Here is a 15,067-nt window from a genome sequence, read left to right as displayed (position 1 = left end):
CGCGGTGGCCACGTCGGTGACGTCATCAGTGGTGGCACCCCGAGGCGGCCGGCGGCGGAAGAAGGTCAGTGTTGGTGGCCAAAACCCAACCCTGGTGGCCAAAACCCGACCCCAGCGATCGAGGGCGAACTGTGGCAGCCAAACACCAACCCTGGTGGCCAAACACCAACCCTGGTGGCCAAAAGTCAACCCTGGTGATTGAGTGTCAATGTTGGCAGCCAAATGGTGGCCAAACGTCAACGTTGGTGGCCAAAAGTCAACCCTGGTGATTGAGTGTCAATGTTGGCAGCCAAATGGTGGCCAAACGTCAACGTTGGTGGCCAAATGTCAACCCTGGTTGCCCAAAGTCGACCCTGGTATCAAAGGTGAACTGTGGCAGCCAAACACCAACCCTGGTGGCCAAAAGTCAACCCTGGTGGCCAAATGTCAACCCTGGTGGCCGAAACTCAATGGTGGCAGCCAAATGGTGGCCAAAAGTCAACGTTGGTGGCCAAAAGTCAACCCTGGTGGCCAAAAGTCAACCCTGGTGATTGAAGACCAGTGGCGGCAGCCAAACACCGACCCTGGTGGCCAAACATCAATGCTGGTGGGGTGGCCAAACGTCAACGTTGGTGGCCAAAAGTCAACCCTGGTGATTGAGTGTCAATGTTGGCAGCCAAATGGTGGCCAAACGTCAACGTTGGTGGCCAAATGTCAACCCTGGTTGCCCAAAGTCGACCCTGGTATCAAAGGTGAACTGTGGCAGCCAAACACCAACCCTGGTGGCCAAAAGTCAACCCTGGTGGCCAAATGTCAACCCTGGTGGCCGAAACTCAATGGTGGCAGCCAAATGGTGGCCAAAAGTCAACGTTGGTGGCCAAAAGTCAACCCTGGTGATTGAAGACCAGTGGCGGCAGCCAAACACCGACCCTGGTGGCCAAACATCAATGCTGGTGGCCAAACGTCAACCTTGGTGGCCAAGAGCCAACCACGGTGGCCCAAAGCCGACCCCAGTGACCGAACCCCGCCCCCGGCTAGTTGAGGGTGCCGTGACTGGCCCCCGGCTAGTTGAGCGTGCCGCGGCAGCTCTCGGTGCGGCACAGGCACGGGATCTTGGTGTCCTCGATGGGGAACTTGTAGTCGTAGGTGATCTCCTCGTTGACGCCGATGGGCTGCTTGGAGTAGATGACGATCTTCTTCTGCGCCTCGATGGTGATCACCTTGGCGTAGCAGTTGGGCTGGGGAGGCACGCGGGTCAGAAAACCCAAAAAAACGCCCCGAAAACACCCCCAAAAAACCCCAGAAACACCCCAAAAAACCTACGGTTTACCCTAATTATTACACTAAAATAAATATAAATTATCAATTTCTGTGCCTCGATGGTGATCACCTTGGCGTAGCAGTTGGGCTGGGGAGGCAGGCGGGTCAGAAAACCCAAAAAAACGCCCTGAAAACACCCCAGAAACACCCCAAAAACACCCCAAAAAACCTACGGTTTACCCTAATTATTATCCTAATTATTACACTAAAATAAATATAAATTATCAATTTCTGCGCCTCGATGGTGATCACCTTGGCGTAGCAGTTGGGCTGGGGAGGCGCGCGGGTCACAAAACCCAAAAAAAACCCCAAAACCGCCCCAAAAAACCTATGATTTACCCTAATTATTACCCTAATATAAGTATAAATTATTGCTTTAATATGAATATAAATTATGACCCCGATATAAATATAAATTATGTCCCTAATATAAACTATTGAATACTGAACATTGAATATTGACCCTAATTATTACACTAAAATAAATATAAATTATCAATTTCTGCGCCTCGATGGTGATCACCTTGGCGTAGCAGTTGGGCTGGGGAGGCACGCGGGTCACAAAACCCAAAAAAAACCCCAAAACCGCCCCAAAAAACCTATGATTTACCCTAATTATTACCCTAATATAAGTATAAATTATTGCTTTAATATGAATATAAATTATGACCCCGATATAAATATAAATTATGTCCCTAATATAAACTATTGAATACTGAACATTGAATATTGAACACTGAATATTAAACATTGAACACTGAATATTGATCACTGAATATCGAATATTGATCACTGAATATCGACTATTGATCACTGAATATTGACTATTGAACACTGAATATTGACTATTTAACACTGAATATTGACTATTGATGGCTGAATATCAAATATTGATCACTGAATATCGACTATTGAATGATTTACTCTAATTATTATCCTAATTATTACACTAAAATAAATATAAATTATCAATTTCTGCGCCTCGATGGTGATCACCTTGGCGTAGCAGTTGGGCTGGGGAGGCGCGCGGGTCACAAAACCCAAAAAAAACCCCAAAACCGCCCCAAAAAACCTATGATTTACCCTAATTATTACCCTAATATAAGTATAAATTATTGCTTTAATATGAATATAAATTATGACCCCGATATAAATATAAATTATGTCCCTAATATAAACTATTGAATACTGAACATTGAATATTGAACACTGAATATTAAACACTGAACACTGAATATTGATCATTGAATATCGACTATTGATCACTGAATATCGAATATTGATCACTGAATATCAACTATTGATCACTGAATATTGACTATTGAACACTGAATATTGACTATTGATGGCTGAATATCAAATATTGATCACTGAATATCGACTATTGACTATTGATCTCTGAACACTGAATATTGATCACTGAACACTGACTACTGAATATCAAATATTGAACACTGAATATCAACTATTGATCACTGAATATTGACTATTGATCACTGAATATCGACTATTGGACACTGAATATCGACTATTTAACACTGAATATTGACTACTGATCGCTGAATATCGAATATTGATCACTGAATATTGACTATTGATCACTGAATATCGACTATTGATCACTGAATATCAATTATTGATCACTGAATATCGATTATTGACTATTGATCACTGAATATCGCCTATTGATCACTGAATATCGACTATCGATCACTGAATATCGACTATTGATCACTGAATATCGATTATTGACTATTGATCACTGAATATTGACTATTGATCACTGAATATCGACTATTGATCACTGAATATTGATTATTGATCACTGAATATCGATTATTGATCACTGAATATCGACTATTGATCACTGAATATCGACTATTGACTATTGATCACTGAATATCAATTATTGATCACTGAATATCGACTACTGGACACTGAATATCGACTATCGATCACTGAATATCGATTACTGACTACCGATCAGAACGCGGGGCAGCCCGCGGGCGCTCACCGTGCAGCAGTGGTTGATGAAGCGCGCCAGGTTGCCGCACTTGGTGGCGTCGATGATGGTGTCGTGGTCCACGCGGAACAGGTAACTGCTGCCGATGCCCTGCTGCGCGTAGCGCTTCTCGCGCATGTCCGCCACCACCTGCGGGCGCCGCGGGCTCACCCTGGGGCCACGGGGCCACCCCGGGGTGCTGCTGGCCACCCCCACCTGGGGTCACTGCGGTGTCACCCTGGGGACACCCTGGGGCCACGGGGCCACCCCGGGGTGCTGCTGGCCACCCCCACCTGGGGTCACTGCGGTGTCACCCTGGGGACACCCTGGGGACTCCGGGGTCACCCCGGGGTGCTGCTGGCCACGGGGCCACCCTGGGCTCACTGCAAACGTTCTGCCCCACGTACTCGATGGCCATCTCGACTGGGGGCTCTGAGGTGACAATGGTGACCCTGAGGTGACACCAGGGGACACTGACCTGTCGGATGTTCTGCCCCACGTACTCGATGGCCATCTCGACTGGGGGCTCTGGGGGGCTCAGGGGACACTGGGGGGCTCTGGGGGGTTCTGGTGACACTGAGGTGACCCTGAGGTGACCCTGTTGAGTTTTGTTTCTCAGGGCAAAGGCCAGTGTTTGGCACTCCATTCTCATCCAGCACCATTGCTTCTGGCTGCTTTTCTAGGGCCATTTATTGTGCTTTTAGGAGTTATTTTCGATTTTCTGATTTTTTTTTGTGAGCTGTTTTTCTGTTCTTGTGTCTTTCATGTGTTTTGGAGCGCTTGTGCAGGTGGCAGCAGCACTCCTGTCCCAGGTGGCAGTGGCACCCCAAAATCCTCCCTTCAGAATTCCTGGCCTCATTCCTGCAAATCCAACTCTGGGATTGCCCTTCCACCCCCGAGTTTGGCAGCCTGGGCCGTGCTCTGCGCCACAAAACCCCAAATTCCCGGACCCTGCCACCGCTCCGGGTTCCATTCCACTGATGCAGCCCCCCAAAATCCCCTGAAATCCCCCCAAAATCCCCCCAAATCCCCCCAAAATCTCTCGACTGGGGGCTCTGGGGGGCTCAGGGGACACTGGGGGGCTCTGGGGACACTGGGGGGCCCTGGGGGGTTCTGGTGACCCTGAGGTGACCCTGAGGTGACAATGGTGACACTGACCTGTCGGATGTTCTGCCCCACGTACTCGATGACCATCTCGTCGGCCGCGATGGGCTCCATGGCGAACAGGCCCCACTCGTGGATGCGGCTGCGGCCGAAGCGAAGGCGCTTCTTCCGGAACTGCGGGACAGGACGGGCACAGGGACACGTCACCGGGGCGGGGACAGGGACAGGGGACACAGATGTGACACACAGGTGACACACGGGTGACAGAGCCCACCTTGAGCTGGTTGAGCTTGAGCAGGTCGCTGTCCGGCAGCGCGGCCGAGCCGATGGCGCTGAGCAGGCGCCGCTGCTCCGAGCGCCGCTCCGACAGCACGCGGTTGGGACCCTGGGGACACGGGGGACAATGCCATGGGGACAGTGCCACGGGGACACTGGGACACTGGGGACACAGGGGACAGGGAAGGGACAGTGCCACAGGGACACTGCTGATGGCGCTGAGCAGGCGCCGCTGCTCCGAGCGCCGCTCCGACAGCACGCGGTTGGGACCCTGGGGACACGGGGGACAATGCCATGGGGACAGTGCCACGGGGACACTGGGACACTGGGGACACAGGGGACAGGGAAGGGACAGTGCCACAGGGACACTGCTGATGGCGCTGAGCAGGCGCCGCTGCTCCGAGCGCCGCTCCGACAGCACGCGGTTGGGACCCTGGGGACACGGGGGACAATGCCATGGGGACAGTGCCACGGGGACACTGGGACACTGGGGACACAGGGGACAGGGAAGGGACAGTGCCACAGGGACACTGCTGATGGCGCTGAGCAGGCGCCGCTGCTCCGAGCGCCGCTCCGACAGCACGCGGTTGGGACCCTGGGGACACGGGGGACAATGCCATGGGGACAGTGCCACGGGGACACTGGGACACTGGGGACACAGGGGACAGGGAAGGGACAGTGCCACAGGGACACTGCTGATGGCGCTGAGCAGGCGCCGCTGCTCCGAGCGCCGCTCCGACAGCACGCGGTTGGGACCCTGGGGACACGGGGGACAATGCCATGGGGACAGTGCCACGGGGACACTGGGACACTGGGGACACAGGGGACAGGGAAGGGACAGTGCCACAGGGACACTGCTGATGGCGCTGAGCAGGCGCCGCTGCTCCGAGCGCCGCTCCGACAGCACGCGGTTGGGACCCTGGGGACACGGGGGACAATGCCATGGGGACAGTGCCACGGGGACACTGGGACACTGGGGACACAGGGGACAGGGAAGGGACAGTGCCACAGGGACACTGCTGATGGCGCTGAGCAGGCGCCGCTGCTCCGAGCGCCGCTCCGACAGCACGCGGTTGGGACCCTGGGGACACGGGGGACAATGCCATGGGGACAGTGCCACGGGGACACTGGGACACTGGGGACACAGGGGACAGGGAAGGGACAGTGCCACAGGGACACTGCTGATGGCGCTGAGCAGGCGCCGCTGCTCCGAGCGCCGCTCCGACAGCACGCGGTTGGGACCCTGGGGACACGGGGGACAGTGAGGGGACACTGGGGACAGTGCCACAGGGACCCTGGGGACACTGGTGACAGGGAGGGGACCCTGGGGACAGACTGACCTGCGTGTCGGGGCACGGGGCAGGGCCGCAGGTAGCGTTAGGGGTTTGGGTCAGGGTTTGGATCAGGGTCAGCACCACGGGGACCCCGGTGCCATCACAGGGGACACAGGTGTCACCGTGGGGGCTCACCTGCGTGTCGGGCGCGTCGGGGTCGGGGCGCGGCGCGGGGCAGGGCCGCAGGTAGCGCGCCTTCTCGCGCCGGCTGATGGGGTAGTAGCCCTCGCTGCGGGCGCTGCCCGTGCGGTGCTCGCGGCTCTCGGGGCGCCGGCGCCGCCGCCGCGGGCTGCTCGTCCTCGTCAGTGCCAGGCGTCAAGGACAACGGTGACAGGGGACGGTGGCACAGGGGGCGGTGGCACCGGGAACCAGGATAACGGCACTGGGACAATGGGCATCCCCACCCCAGTGTCCCCCCGTGTGTCCCCAGCGCCCATCCCCGTGTCCCCAACGCCCATCTGCATGATGTCCCCAACTCGATCCCGTGTCCCCAACACCCATCCCTACGTCCCCAACACTCAATTCCGTGTCCCCAACGCTCTTGTCACGTCCCCAGCGCCCATCCCCATGTCCCCAGCTCAATCCCGTGTCCCCAAGTCAATCCCGTGTCCCCAGTGCTCATCTCTGTGTCCCCAAGTCCTCAACGCCCGATCCCACGTCCCCAACGCTCTTGTCATGTCCCCAAGTCAACCCAATGTCCCCAACACCCATCCCCATCGTCCCCAACACTCAATTCCGTGTCCCCAACGCTCTTGTCACGTCCCCAGCGCCCATCCCCATGTCCCCAACTCAATCCCGTGTCCCCAACTCAACCCAATGTCCCCAACACCCATCCCCATGTCCCCAACTCAATCCCGTGTCCCCAAGTCAATCCCATGTCCCCAGTGCTCATCTCTGTGTCCCCAAGTCCTCAACGCCCGATCCCACGTCCCCAACGCTCTTGTCATGTCCCCAACTCAACCCAATGTCCCCAACACCCATCCCCATGTCCCCAACACTCTTGTCATGTCCCTAAATCTCATCTCCACGTCCCAAACTCAATCCCATGTCCCCAACACCCGTCCGCATGTCCCCAACACTCTTGTCACGTCCCTAAATCTCATCTCCACGTCCCAAACTCAATCCCATGTCCCCAACACCCGTCCGCATGTCCCCAACACTCTTGTCACGTCCCTAAATCTCATCTCCACGTCCCAAACTCAATCCCATGTCCCCAAATACCTGTCTCCATGTTCCCAGTACCCATCCTTGTGTCCCAAATACCCATCCCCATGTCCCCAACGTCTCCCCCAGGTGTCCCCCATGTCCAGGATATCAGTGTGTGGCACCCAGTGGGTGTCACTGAGCCGGAATCCATGCCCATCCTCATGTCCCCAACTCAATCTCATGTCCCCAACACCTGGCACCACGTCCTCAATGCCCAACCCCATGTCCCCAACTCAATCCCGTGTCCTCAACGCCCAATCCCATGTCCCCAACACCCGACACCATGTCCCCAAGTGCCCCAGTGCCCACTCCCATGTCCCCAACACCCACGCAAGTCTCCCTAACGTCCTCCCAGGTGTCCCCAATGTCCCCAAACCCCCGTCACAGCAGGATATCGGTGTGTGGCACCCAGTGGGTGTCGTTGAGCCAGAGCCCTCCCCAACTCAATCTCATGTCCCCAACACCTGGCACCACGTCCTCAACGCCCAACCCCATGTCCCTAACTCAATCCCGTGTCCCCAACGCCCAATCCCATGTCCCCAACACCTGACACCATGTCCCCAAGTGCCCCAGTGCCCACTCCCATGTCCCCAACACCCACGCAAGTCTCCCTAACGTCCTCCCAGGTGTCCCCAATGTCCCCAAACCCCCGTCACAGCAGGATATCGGTGTGTGGCACCCAGTGGGTGTCGTTGAGCCAGAGCCCATCCCCACTGCCATGTCCCCAACTCAGTCCCTGTGTCCCAATCCCCATTCCCATGTCCCCAATGACCCCCAATGACTCCCCAGGTGTCCCCAGCCTCCCTGGGTGTCCCCAATGACCCCAAACCCCTCAGCCTCTCAGGATATCGGTGTGGGGCACCCAGTGGGTGTCATTCAGCCACAGCGCCGCGCCGTCCCCGTGTCCCAATCCCCACTCCCATGTCCCCAGTGACCCCCAACACCCATTCCCATGTCCCCAATGACCCCCCAAGGTGTCCCCAATGTCCCCAAGCCCCTGTCACAGCAGGATATCGGTGTGGGGCACCCAGTGGGTGTCGTTGAGCCACAGCACCGCGCCATCTCTGTGTCCCCAACACCCATCCCCATGTCCCCAATGTCCCCAAACCCCTCATCCAGGCAGGATATCGGTGTGGGGCACCCAGTGGGTGTCATTGAGCCACAGCGCCGCGCCGTCCCCATGTCCCAATCCCCACTCCCATGTCCCCAACACCCATCCCCATGTCCCCAATGTCCCCAAACCCCTCATCCAGGCAGGATATCGGTGTGGGGCACCCAGTGGGTGTCGTTGAGCCACAGCACCGCGCCATCTCTGTGTCCCCAACACCCATCCCCATGTCCCCAATGTCCCCAAGCCCCTGTCACAGCAGGATATCGGTGTGGGGCACCCAGTGGGTGTCGTTGAGCCACAGCGCCGCGCCGTCCTGCTGCAGCAGCCGCTCGTAGGTGAGGCGCAGGAAGCGCGCGTCCTCGGCGTCCAGCCCGGCGCTCCAGATGTCGTACAGGATCGTCATCTGCTCGAACTCGCTGCGCGGCGCGAACGCCACCGGGCCGGGGGACGCCGGGGCGTCCCCGCGGGGCTGCCACCACCCCTCCTCATCCTCCTCGTCGTCGCTCCCGCTCTCCTCGCTGTCGCTCGAGGAGGAGGAGGATGATGATGATGATGATGATGACGGCGGTGGCGGCGCTCGGTGCCGCTTCCTCCTGGCCGTCGCCGCCCTGCTCTCGGTGGCGCCGGCGGGTGGCACCTCGGCCACCACCTCCTCGGGGGCCTCCAGCACCTCCTCCAGGCAGGGCCCCAGCCCGCCCGGGGGTCTCGGCGGCGGGGGCAGGGCGTAGTTGTGCTCCAGCAGCACCGGGGCCGCGCCGCCGTCCCCGCCGTCCCCCTCGGTGTCCCCGCGGGTCAGGGCGATGGCCGCCAGCACCGCCAGGTCCCCCCCGCCCTGGGGACCCCCGGGGGGAGCCCCCCGGGCCAGCTCCAGCAGCGAGGTGGCCCCCAGGTGCTCGGCGGGGGGGCGGCGGCGGGGGAGGGGCGGGTTTGTTCCTCCTCCTCTTCCTCTGTGGGGACACGCGGTGACACCGGCTCGGTCACGCGCTCTGGCTCCTCCCCAGTGCTCCCCAAATGTTCCCAATCCCATTTTCCCATTTTCCCCTTTTTTTTCCCCCCAATTTTCTCCCATTTTATCCCCATTTTTCCCTTTTTTCGCCATTTTCCCCAATTTTTCCCCAATTTTCCCCATTCTTTCCCATTTTTCCCAATGTCCCCAATCCCATTTCCCCCCCTTTCCCCCAGTTTTCCCACTTTCCCCCTTTTTCCCCATTTTTCCCCATTTTCCCCAAATCCCCACCTTTTCCCCCCATTTCCCCCCCTTTTTTCCCCATTCTTTTCCCATTTTTTCTGCTTTTTTCCCCAATTTCCCCCCTTTTTTTCCCATTTTTTCCAATTTTCCCCATTTTTTTCCCAAATCCCCCGTTTTTCCCCCATTTTTGCCCCGTTTTTCCAAAATCCCCATTTTTCGCCCCATTTTCCCCATTTTTTCCCATTTTCCCCCTTTTTTTCCCAAATCCCCCGTTTTTCCCCCATTTTTGCCCCGTTTTTCCAAAATCCCCATTTTTCGCCCCATTTTCCCCATTTTTTCCCAAATTTGGGGGATTTTTGGGGTTTTGATTGGGGTTTTTTGGGGTTTCTAGAAGAGGATTTTGGGTTTTTTAGGGGGATTTGGGGGAATTTGGGATTTAGGATTTTTTTGGGGGGTTGGGGGAATTTTTGGGGATTTTTGGGGTTTTGATTGGGGTTTTTTGGGTTTTTTTGGGGCTTTTTGGGGAAATTTGGGGTTTTTTAGGGGGATTTGGGGATTTTTGGGAATTTCTGGGATTTTTAGGGGTTTTTTTGGGTTTTGATTTGGGGTTTATTGGGGTTTTTGGGGGGCTTGGGGAAATTTGGGGATTTTTTGGGGATTTTTGGGGTTTTGATTTGGGTCTATTTGGGGTTTTGGGGAAATTTCTGGGATTTTGGGGGTTTTGGGGGATTTTCGGAGTTTTTTGTGGTTTTGGGATTTTTTTGGGGCTTTTTGTGGTTTTGGGATTTTTTTTCGATTTTCGGAGCTTTTTTGCCGTTTTTGGGACTTTTTGGTTTTTTCTGTTTTTGGGATTTTTTTGTATTTTTGGCTTTTTTGCCGTTTTCGGGGTTTTTTTGGGGTTTTTTTGTGGTTTTTGGGGGGGGTCTCACCATCCTCATCCTCCTCGGGGGGGGTCGGGGGCCGGGGTCGCTTCTCCTCCCCCCCCTCCCCCAGCTCCGAGGGCTCTTTCCGCTTCACCTGCGGGAAAATGGGGCGAAAAGGCGGGAAAATGGGAAAAAGGGAGAGAAAACGGGAAAAAAAACAGGAAAATGGGAAAAAAAGGGAGAAAATGTGGGGAAAAAAACCAGGAAAATGGGAAAAAGGGAGGGAAAAAAGGGGAAAATGGGGAAAAGAAGAGAGGAAAGCGGGAAAAAATGGGGGGAAATGGGAAAAAAAGAGATAAAAATGGGAAAAAGGGAAAAAGGGAGAAAAAGGGAAAAAGGGGGAAAAATGGGGAAAAAACACAGGAAAATGGGAAAAAAGAGAGAAAAAAGTGGGGAAAATATATGGGAAAAAAAACAGGAAAATGGGAAAAAAAGGGAGGGAAAAAAGGGGAAAATGGGGAAAAGAAGAGAGGAAAGCGGGAAAAAATGGGGGAAATGGGAAAAAAAGAGAGAAAAAATGGGAAAAAGGGAGAAAAAGGGAGAAAAAGGGAAAAAGGGGGAAAAATGGGGAAAAAACACAGGAAAATGGGAAAAAAGAGAGAAAAAAGTGGGGAAAATAGAGAAAAGTGGGGGGAAATGGGGAAAAAGGGGAAAAATGGGGAAAAATGCAGGAAAATGGGAAAAAGGGAAAAAAATGGAAAAAGGGAGAAAAAGGGAAAAAGGGGGAAAAATGGGGAAAAAACACAGGAAAATGGGAAAAAAGAGAGAAAAAAGTGGGGAAAATAGAGAAAAGTGGGGAAAAATGGGGAAAAAGGGGAAAAATGGGTAAAAATGCAGGAAAATGGGAAAAAGGGAGAAAAAATGGGGGAAAAGGGGGAAAAATGGGGGAAGAGAGAGGAAATGGGGAAAAAAAGAGGAAAATGAAAAAAAAAACGAAAAAAATGGGGGAAAAGGGGGGAAAATGGGAGAAGAGAGAGGAAAATGGGGAAAAAAAGAGGAAAATGGAAAAAAAAACGAAAAAAATGGGAGAAAAGGAGAGGAAAATGGGAAAAAGTGGGGGAAAAAGAGAAATAATGGGAAAAAGGAGAGGAAAATGGGAAAAAGGGAGAAAAACAGGGAAAAAAGGGAGAAAAATGGGAAAAAAATGAAAAAAAAGGGAAAAAAAGGGGAAAAATGGGGAAAAAGGGAAAAGAATGGGAAAAGAGAGAGAAAAATGGGGAAAAAAAAGAGAAAAATGGGGAAAAAAAGAGAAAAATGGGGGAAAAAGAGAAACGGGAAAAGAAAGAGAAAAATGGGGGAAAAAAAGAGAAAAATGGGGGAAAACAGACAAAAACAGTCATTTTTCCCCCACCTTGACCTGCTCCTCCTTGCACATTTTGGGGCAGTTTTGGGTGGTTTTAGGGCAGTTTTGTGGCAGACTTTGGCCAGTTTTCGGGCAGATTTTTGGGGTGTTTTAGGGCAGGTTTTGGGGCGCATTTTGGGTCATTTTGGGGCATTTCTGTCCCACCTCGACCTGCTCCTCCTTGCACATTTTGGGGCACATTTTGGGGCGCTTTAGGGCGGTTTCAGGGCACATTTTGAAGCACATTTTATGGCACTTTTGGGACAGATTTTGGGGTGTTTTAGGGCAGGTTTTGGGGCGCATTTTGGGTCATTTTGGGGCATTTCTGTCCCACCTCGACCTGCTCCTCCTTGCACATTTTGGGGCACATTTTGGGGCGCTTTAGGGCGGTTTCAGGGCACATTTTGAAGCACATTTTATGGCACTTTTGGGACAGATTTTGGGGTGTTTCAGAGCAGATTTTGGGGCGGTTTTGGGTCACTTTTAAGGCACATTTAGGGCAGTTTTGGAGCAGATTTTGGAGCAGTTTTTGGGGCATTTTTGGTGGGAATTTTTTGAGGAAATTTGGGATTTTTGGGGGGAAATTTTTGGAGTTTTTTTGAGTTTTTTGGGGGGAATTTTGAAGCATTTTCTGGAGACTTTTTGGGAATTTGGGGAATTTGGGGCTTTTTTGGGGGGGATTTTTTATTTTCTAAGAATTTTTGGGGATTTGGGGAGAATTTTTGGGGATATTTTGGGGATTTTGAGTTTTTTGGGGGGATTTTTTTTTAATTTTTGGGGAATTTTGGGGGATTTTGGGTTTTTTGGAATTCTGGAGGAGTTTGGGGATTTTTTGGATTTTTTTAGGAATTATTTAGATTTTCTTTTCTTTTTTTTTTTTAGGATTTTTGGGGATTTTTGGGATTATTTTGGAGAATTTTTTAGGATAATTTTGGGGGTTTTTATTTTTTTTTTCCCCTGTTTTTTTTAGGGATTTTTTGGGGATTTTTTTTTTATTTTTTAGGAATTTTGGGGGATTATTTTTAATTATTATTTTTAGGCATTTTTTTGGATTTTTTAATTTTTAAGAAATTTTGGTAGAATTATTTTAAATTATTATTTTTAGGGATTTTAATGAATTTTTTGATAATTTCAGGAGATTTTTTTAATTTTTAATGAATTTTTTACCATTTTTTGGTCATTTTTGGGGCTATTTTCACGATTTTTGAGGGGATTTTTTGGGGTAATTTTTTAAAATTATTTCCTCTGCTAATTTGGGATTAATTAATGACTAACTGTAATTAGGTGTCCCCCGAGGAGCGCCGGGGGATTTGGGGGGCATTTTTGGGGGGATATTTCTATTTTGGGGGGATTTTTTGGGGATTTATTTATTTTTTTTTAATTATTCTTTTTTAGGGATTTTTTTGGATTTTTTTAATGATTTCAGGGGATTTTAATTTCATTTTTTATCGATTTTTTGGGCACTTTTTGGGGCATTTTTGGGGCATTTTTGTGCCATTTTTGGGGCTAGTTTCACGATTTTTGCGGGGATTTTTGGCGGTAATTCTTTTCTTCATTAATTGCTCTGCTAATTAACGATGATTTTAATTATTATCCCACTGCAGGTGTCCCCCAAGGAGCGCGTGGGGATTTTGGGAGACTTTTTTTTGTTGTTGTTTTTTTTGGGTCACTTTCAGTCATTTTTCCCCCACCTTGACCTGCTCCTCCTTGCACATTTTGGGGCAGTTTTGGGTGGTTTTAGGGCAGTTTTGTGGCAGACTTTGGCCAGTTTTCGGGCAGATTTTTGGGGTGTTTTAGGGCAGGTTTTGGGGCGCATTTTGGGTCATTTTGGGGCATTTCTGTCCCACCTCGACCTGCTCCTCCTTGCACATTTTGGGGCACATTTTGGGGCGCTTTAGGGCGGTTTCAGGGCACATTTTGAAGCACATTTTATGGCACTTTTGGGGCTGATTTTGGGGTGTTTTAGGGCAGTTTTGGGGCACATTTTGTGGCACTTTTGGGGCTGATTTTGGGGTGTTTCAGAGCAGATTTTGGGGCGGTTTTGGGTCACTTTTAAGGCACATTTAGGGCAGTTTTGGAGCAGATTTTGGGGCGGTTTTGGGTCACTTTTAAGGCACATTTAGGGCAGTTTTGGAGCAGATTTTGGAGCAGTTTTTGGGGCATTTTTGGGGCACATTTAGGGCAGTTTTGGAGCAGATTTTGGAGCAGTTTTTGGGCAGGTTTCGCAGCAGTTTTGGGGCAGGTTTTAGCACAGATTTTGGGTCATTTTGGGTCATTTTGGGCCCACCTTGACCTGCTCCTCCTTGCGCATTTTGAGGTGTTTTAGGGCAGTTTTGGGGCAGATTTTGGGGCAGTTTTTGGGCAGGTTTTGGCACAGATTTTGGGGCAGTTTTTGGGTCATTTTGGGTCATTTTTTTGCCCACCTTGACCTGCTCCTCCTTGCGCATTTTGAGGTGTTTTAGGGCAGTTTTGGGGCAGATTTTGGGGCAGTTTTTGGGCAGGTTTTGGCACAGATTTTGGGGCAGTTTTTGGGTCATTTTGGGTCATTTTTTGGCCCACCTTGACCTGCTCCTCCTTGCGCTCCCACCAGGCGTCGAAGGCCCTGAAGGCCACGTTTTGGGGTGTTTTTGGGCAGTTTTGGGGCAGTGTTTGGGGCAGATTTCGGGGCAGTTTTTGGGTCACATTTTGGGGCAGATTTTGGGGTGCCACCCAAGACCCATCAAAATCTGCCCAAATCCACTCAAAACTTCCCAAAACCACCAAAATCCGCCCAAAAAACACGAAAATCCACCCAAAACCCACCAAAGTTCATCAAAATCCACCCAAAAACCACCAAAATCCCCCCAAAATCCACCCAAAGCCCACCTAAATCCTCCCAAAACCAACCAAAATCCATCAAATTTCACCAAAATCCACCCAAAACCCATCAACATCCACCCAAATCCAGCCAAAAACCACCAAAATTCGCCCAAATTCACCAAAATCCGCCCAAAACCAAAGAAGTCCAACCAAAACCCACCCAAATACACCCAAAAACCACCAAAATCCCTCAAGTTTCACCAAAATCCACCCAAACCCATCCAAATCCGCCAAAATCCACCCAAAATTCCCCAATTTCCCCCAAAAAAGTCCCAAACTTCCCCCAAACCCCCCCAAAATCCCCTCAAAATGTCCCAAATCCCCCGAAAACGTCCCAAACTCCTCAAATCTCCCCAATTCTCCCCTGAACCCCCCCCAAAATTATCCCAATTTTCCCCAAAATCCCCCCAAATCCCCCTAAA

The 15,067-nt window shown here is 51.6% G+C and overlaps 1 protein-coding gene across 1 annotated transcript; it reads right to left on the bottom strand.

Moving 5' to 3' along the window:
* Positions 1-611: 611 nt before the first annotated feature.
* On the bottom strand, positions 612-14,097 carry LOC120511269 (histone-lysine N-methyltransferase SETD1A-like). The gene is made up of 8 exons (XM_039728078.1): positions 14,074-14,097; positions 10,451-10,538; positions 8,597-9,277; positions 6,151-6,320; positions 4,680-4,790; positions 4,460-4,579; positions 3,314-3,451; positions 612-1,217 (listed from the first exon to the last, which is right to left on the bottom strand). The coding sequence occupies exons 1-8, from the start codon at positions 14,095-14,097 to the stop codon at positions 1,044-1,046; spliced, it is 1,506 nt and encodes a 501-aa protein (XP_039584012.1). The 3' UTR covers positions 612-1,043.
* Positions 14,098-15,067: the final 970 nt, after the last annotated feature.

This window comes from Passer montanus, unplaced genomic scaffold (genome assembly GCF_014805655.1).
Source record: "Passer montanus isolate IOZ18808 unplaced genomic scaffold, ASM1480565v1 scaffold630, whole genome shotgun sequence".
In the NCBI taxonomy this organism is placed as follows: Eukaryota; Metazoa; Chordata; class Aves; order Passeriformes; family Passeridae; genus Passer; species Passer montanus.
The sequence above is the reverse complement of the archived record's forward strand: the minus strand, read 5'-3'. Positions and strand labels throughout refer to the sequence as shown.